Below are 6,946 nucleotides of genomic sequence, written 5' to 3'. Positions count from 1 at the left end.
CATCCTTCTTCCCTCCCATTGACTTGTGCTACTTATTTAAGAAAGTACATAAATCTAAGGGTCATGTGGGGGTGGGCCACCAGAGTTGCCACCAAAGCGGGTTGCTCTTTTGTAGGGCAATGAGAGTGAGAGCAGACACCCTGCTTAAGAGAAGGGAGGAAGAAGGGACTAAGTTAACTTGTCCTGTTGTCATGACTTACTTCACAAACTCCTCCTGAGAGGAGGGCAAGCTTTAGCTGGAGAGTTTTGGGGATGAGGAGGCTCCAGCTAGCAATCCCAACCCAAGGACAGTAGACACAGAATCTGGACTGCCCAGAGAAGACTCAGTTAGTCCAGAGAGCGATGAAACCTCAGAAGAAGATTCCATCTCCCCCACTGTCCTCAGTAGCGTACAAGGATCAAGGCCCATTTGAGGCTAAGTCAGTATCTGCAACAAAAATATTCCAGCTGTGGTGAGTAGCTCATGTGAGAGAGGTATCCATGCTGCACACTGAGAAGAGCAGAATCCATACACTCATGCAGTGCTAAGAACCAACGTCTGTTTTTGGCTGGCCTTGCTCCTTTGCTCTTAGCACTCCTTATTCCCTGACTGACAAACCTCCAGAACACCTGACCCAGAGTGCTTTGTGACTATTCTTTTTTTTTTTTACTGTACCATTGACAAAGTATAACCTTGGTTTATGGACAGACCCTGACTGATATTCGAGCTATTCTTCTTCTTGCTCCTTGGACTTTGGTTACTGATTCTCCGGTTTCCCAACTCAGCTCTGCTTTGGGCATTCTTGTTTGCACCTTGACCAAGTTCTGCCTCTGTACAGAGGCGAACTACTGCCTCACAGGCACCTGTTGCATGAAAACAGGACAGGGAACATACAGCTTCCCTGTTACAGCAGCTCCACTGGCTCATGATCCATTTCTGGGCACAATTCAAAGTGCTGGTTTTAACCTATAAATCCCTAAATTGCTTGAGTCCAAGCTATCTAAAAAACTGCATCTCCCTCTATGAGCTTGCCCAGGAATTAAGATCAAGAGGCCTTTCTCTTAGTCCCACCACCAATATACCCTCTGATTTTCAGTCCCACTGGGTGGGAATCTGCCCCCTCTCTCATGACTTCGTCCCTGTGCGGACAACTCCACCCCCCCGGCTGCATGTTGAGTTCCATCACGACTTGAACCAACATGGCTGAAAACAGTCACTGTGCAGAGGAGGAGGAAAGCTGCGTGGAGGGAGGCAGTCGCCCAGGCACACACCTTAGAGCAGACTTGGGCAACCTTGCCCACCACCTTCTCTATCACTGCTCCGACTCTGGAACTCCCTCCCACAGAAAGCTAGGCTGGACCCATCTTTGCTGTCTTTCTGCAAGCAGACCAAGACCTTTCTCTTCAGTTGGACTTTTCCTTAATGACTGGCAGACTGAGAGGGGTTTTTAAATTGGATTGTTGTGCTCTGTTGTTTTTCCAGTGTGTTTTTGGTACTATTTTATCAACCATTTTTAATACTTGTTTAATTCTTTTAAAATATTTATATATACTGTATACTGTTTTTAGCTTTTATATATTCTCTCTTAATTGTTGTAAGCTGCCTTGGGCCCTTTTAAGGAGAAAGGCAGGGTAAAAATATTTTAAATAAATAAGTAAAAATGGGGCATCTGCCCTGCCTGACGTATTTGCTATGGTCAGGCGTCAGGGAATGGGCATGTTTCCAAATCAGAGAGGGTGCTGCATCATGGTAGGAAGCAGCCATTTAACCTGTGGAAGGGAGTGGGAGATATGGAATTCAGGAAAAGCAATACCATCATACGATGAAGGCATGGATAGAACTAGATAAGGGTGTTGGTTACCCCTAAAACATATCTCAATTTAAACAGCCCAGAAAGGTTTGGAAATAGGCCTCCTGGGTTGGAAATGCTCTTGCTAATTGCCAGGTGGTTGAAAGGTAAAATGACTAACATACAGTAGGTGTCTTGTGACTATGAGGTTGGCAGCTACACTTACTCTCAGCGTGAAGACGGCAGGCTGAATCACAGATAGTTGTGGACGTTTTTGATTACATCTACCCTTATATATATTGATGATTTTAAAAAAAAAACTCTGGTTACTCTCAATTTCTGATGAAAAAGGGACAGTTAGAAATAGAGGGTTTGTCCACTGCCTTAGATGAAATATACATGTTCCCACATCAATGCACAGTAACAATGCAATCTTTATGTGAGCAAATACAAAGATTAAATTTAGGTGATACGCCAGGTTAGAATAATCAATATGTTGGAATCAAATTGTGAGTTTTACATATCATAGGGGGATGGAATCATCCATGCAGTGTAGTCCTTCTTCAATGGTGGAAAAAATTATTTTTGTGCTAGATTCTGCCCTAACCTCCAGGAAAGGTTTTTGTTTGCTGATTCACATTCAGGCCCTTGCTGATCCTGGACAATAGATCAGGTTTCTATTCAAAAAGAGCAGTGGAGAAAGTACAACACTGTTCATGGAGATAGATGTGTCGAGGAGAACTGGCCCCTCATGCATTGCTCTTGACAGCTGAATATAAATCCCAAGTCTCAATTTATCTGTGATTCAGAATTGATTTCAGCCTGGTCATTCATGGCTCAGTTTGAGGGACTCGGTAGAAGGATGTAAGTTACCTCCACAACACAAAGTGTACTGTAGTTTACACACCATCACCGCATATAGGTATCACACAATAATTCAGAACAGCTTTCTACTGACTTGAATACTGCATCTAAAATTACATCTAGCTTTATTAATAAAAAGACTGCCTAGATTCTGTTCACTTGTATATCCAACCACTCAAGGAAACTTCCAGTGCTTCTCAAGGTTGGAAACATTTCTGAGTAATAGCTAGATGTTCATATTATAAAAATGGGGGTATGTGTCATACTGTTCTTGTTTCCAGCAGACCAAGGAATGGATGCAGGTGCCATCTGGAACGACCACAGGTTTTGAATGCCTGCATTGCCCTTTCTCCATGTCATATTTAGACAAAGTACAAAAACATATCTTCAACTTCTTCTCCCTCCCTGTTGATACATAAAACAAGACATCACGAACAACTATGTGTTTCTGAGTACTTTGAGCTGGCTTAGCAAAGGTACTGCATCAGTATGGATTCTGGATTTTTCTGCTGAAGTCCAAACAGCAGGATACATAATCGAAAGGATGGGTACGGCGGCCCTTTGCAGGATTTTCCATGGAGTACATATATACTCAGAAGTGGTGTGTGTGCCCTTCCCTTCTTCTGGGGCCACCCTGGGATTGTACAGCTTGCCAAAGGCCACGCAGCCTGGCTCTTTTCCTAGGGTGCACCGCCGGAAATCAAACCCCCAACTTCGACTCGGCAGCCAGGTACCTAAACCACTGAGCCATCCAGCCAGCTGGGAGACTATTAGCAGTCAAATAAAGGTATCGTCTGCCCATGGGTTCGTCTTGTATAAGGGCTACGCAGCTTCGTTGGTTTTCTAAAGAACCACCTTCGTACGTTTGACGTTTATAACGGGTTTTAAGAAGTGACTTCACTCGGCAGACACCTTGACAACCAGTTTTATTCCCTCAAGAGGCGCCTTCATTGACTTTCCGCTTAAGGCGGCACCTAGTTCGGGGGGAAAGGCCAAACCCTCCTTTCCCTGCGAGGAGGCCACCCGGGAGGAGGCGAGGCGAAGAAGAGGAGGAGTCGCCGACACTCTCGTCGTCATCATCCTTCCCCTTCGCCGGTGAAAGAGGCCACCTCCTTTTCGGGCCCGACATCCTTTGCGCTGCGGCGAGCCCCTTCTTCGGTCGTCCGGCCGCTGTTGCCTTTGCTCCAGCTGCGCCGTTCGTGGTCTCGGCTGCTGCCGTTGCTGCCGCCGCCGCCGCCATGGCCGCCTACAGCAAATTCCTCACCGCGCGCTACTCCACCATGGCCGGCGCTACCGCCGCTGCTTGTGCCGTCCTCTGCTTGCTCAGCAAACGGCGGAAGGCGGCCGCCCTGCACGGGTTAGTTCCTCAGGCCGGCGGCAGTAAAGGGGGCGGAGGGGGGCGGACAGGCGGGCGGGGACGAGGGTTGGCTGGCTGTGGGGTAGTCGAGACATTAAACCTCAGGCTGCCGCCTCAGGGTTGACGGAAGAAGATGGAGGGAGTTGTGGCTTGAGGGGGGGGATACTCTCCCCCCGCCCAGGGGGTAGAAAGAAGGGAACTCCGACCTTGGATTTTCAAGCATTTTTGTGAACTTACGCAATACAGTAGATACTTTTCAGCTTCTAAAACCTGCAGGGCAGACAGCAGTTCAACAAGTGTGCTTTCCCCCTGCACTTGTTTTATTTCTGCAGCTCGAGTCTCTTGCAGATACCCAGATCCATGCCTGTTTTGTTTGAACGTTGCTTGAACAAGTGGTATGTCATCAGTTGCTCCCCCACTGACTAGAAAATCTACTTAGGAATCAGGCATAATATTTCTGGTATCTACATACGGCTTTTTTTTAGTGTGTCGAAACGTTTCACAATTGTGACAAAAAGCTCTACTACATGGTAGATCGATGTTATTGTGTGCGTGTGTGGAAAGGCTGAATTGGAGGATGGCTTCCCTGAAACTGCCCAATGGTTGTATGGTTGATGTAAGATGTGGAAACAGGTTATAAAACTTCCAGGTGTCATCCAGCAGTGAAAGAATTATAGTGTCCCATATTATGCTGGTTGAGACTAACCCTTGCTCCAAGGTATTGTTTTTCTTCAAGAAATAAAACTGCATTCTCCACCCATTTCTCTGGGGGGAAAGGGTTTTTCATACTGACTTTTCAACAAAAGATATACTGCCTCGAAGTTTGGACAATTTGGTAATGCTCATAAAATACAGGGTGAAGTAGATTCCATTTATAGCCTTATTCATCCATATTGCTCTGGGTGAGGTTTGATGAAGAGGAAGTAAGCACTTTATTTCCAAACTACAACAGGTGTGCACATGCGTGCAAGGAAAAACTGTTTGAATCTGGATTTTCAATAGCTGAAGACTGATTGTCTGGCAAGACAGCTTGTTGTATGGATGTCTCATTGCTCCACCTAGAAGACAACCTTAAATACTTTTAAAATTAAAACTTCAGATAAGCAAGGATTGGTGTTTAGATATGGCTTGCAGCTTTAATGAGGGTGGTTGGAGTAATGTGCATGGTGGTAATGTGTAAGGGAATGCTAGTATCTGCACATCACTTAATTTTCGGGGTGTGCACAGTCATATTCAGGTTTCCCTTGTGAAAGATACGACCATTTGTAATCTGTATCTTTATACAAGATATCTGAAATACAAATACAGCGATCAATCAGCTTAACTGTTGGTCATTTTATTAATGGTTTCAAAACACTTCCATGAAACTGAGCATTGTATGTTCCAGAGCATGTACTGTACATGCTAAAATCTGATTGGTTGTTTTATTCTTCATTCTATAAACAATTTGTAAGTATGCTTCATGAAGTATCTGTCTTACTGATGTAATATGAACAAGGTTTTATCTGATTTTAAAGTTACTACAATAGTCCTGCTTTAAAAATGAAACAGTCCTTGAATACTGTACGTATATTACTAGACACCATCATACAGTTCAAATGAAGTTTGAGCATATAGTTTGTTGTTTATTTTAGAGCACATTTTCTGTAGTCAGTGGCTCTTCCACAATGATTTGACAAGACACTAATATATGGATGCTAATGTATACTGCATTTGCTGAGAGACATGTTTTAGGAATGATCAAAATGGATAAATACCCAGTTTGGTGCAGTGGATAGGATGATTGATAAGGATTCATGAGACCTGGGATCAAATCACAGCTTGATATTGGAAGTTACTGAGGGAGTGGAACTTGCAGAACCAGTTTAAATATTTCACTTGTCTTAAAAACCCTATTAGAGTTGCTGATGCCACATAAAATAGTTATAAAATTCATACTGAAAGAATGGCGAAAAATAAGCATTTTCTACAGCCGAACACTAACTAGGTGAACTGAAAACTTACGTTTAAAAATATAGAATTTTCAGATAAATGTGTTTAGAATTACAAGTGAATGTATTCTGTGCACACTTATGGAATAAATAAAATATTAATTTAAAAGGACTCATGCATACCATATGTCAGTTTGTATCAGTGTTGGTTGTGATTAGTTTTAATGCTAAATTCAACATGCGTGTTTATATACACACGTGTGTAGATATGTATGCATGTCTTGACACCTGCAGTATTTGGTTTTGGATTTTTAATCATTTAGTCTGACATTTGTGAGCTTGGGCTGCAGAACAAAAGAGAAAAGATTATGACCTTATCGTCTAGCAGTATTACCGTATTTTTTGCTCCGTAAGACGCACCTTTCCATAAGACGCACCAATTTTTTAGGAGAAGAAAACAGGAAAATATAATCTGTTTTCTTCGCTCCATAAGACGCACAGACTTTCCACCCCCCCTGTTTTGTGGGAAAAAAGTGCGTCTTATGGTGCGAAAAATACGGTATTTCATATGTTTGTAGTTTAAACATAGAACAGTGAAATTATATAATCTCTGCTAAAACAGGAAGACTAGTGAAATACTCTAACTTGGAATTTACCTGCCTGTGATTTTTAAAAAGATTCCAAAACAATCAGTTCAGCAAAAATGAAATAGAGAATGAAAGTAGCTGTGGTGAATTCACTGAAGAACTGTAGTTTTCCTACTATGAACATGTGGTTGGATATGAAATAGCAGAATTTTCATTCCAAAGTCAGTTTGTCATGTTGATCTAGGTGGTGTTAGAAATAGCCGGATCTGTTCAATCAGATGAGGCAGTACAAAGTCTGATCTGAGTTCTCATCTGACCAATTGACTCAGCTTATTTTTGATCTTCAGTAACCCAGGGTCACTTGCTTTTAGATGCTAACAGATTTTTGTGCTTTATCAGACCCAGGACTTCCAATACAGTAGTTATTTGTATGTAATA

The 6,946-nt window shown here is 42.9% G+C and overlaps 1 protein-coding gene across 1 annotated transcript in view; it reads left to right on the top strand.

The window, feature by feature from the left end:
* Nucleotides 1-3,667: 3,667 nt before the first annotated feature.
* ABCD3 (ATP binding cassette subfamily D member 3) overlaps nt 3,668-6,946 on the top strand; it is a 55,604-nt gene continuing 52,325 nt past the window's right edge. The window contains exon 1 of the mRNA XM_020788662.3: nt 3,668-3,990. Within this exon, the coding sequence (XP_020644321.1) occupies nt 3,872-3,990 (119 nt within the window). The 5' untranslated portion in view covers nt 3,668-3,871. The remainder of the gene's footprint in view (nt 3,991-6,946) is intronic.

Source organism: Pogona vitticeps, chromosome 4, assembly GCF_051106095.1.
Source record: "Pogona vitticeps strain Pit_001003342236 chromosome 4, PviZW2.1, whole genome shotgun sequence".
NCBI lineage: Eukaryota > Metazoa > Chordata > Lepidosauria > Squamata > Agamidae > Pogona > Pogona vitticeps.
This window is presented reverse-complemented; position numbering and strand designations above follow the sequence as displayed.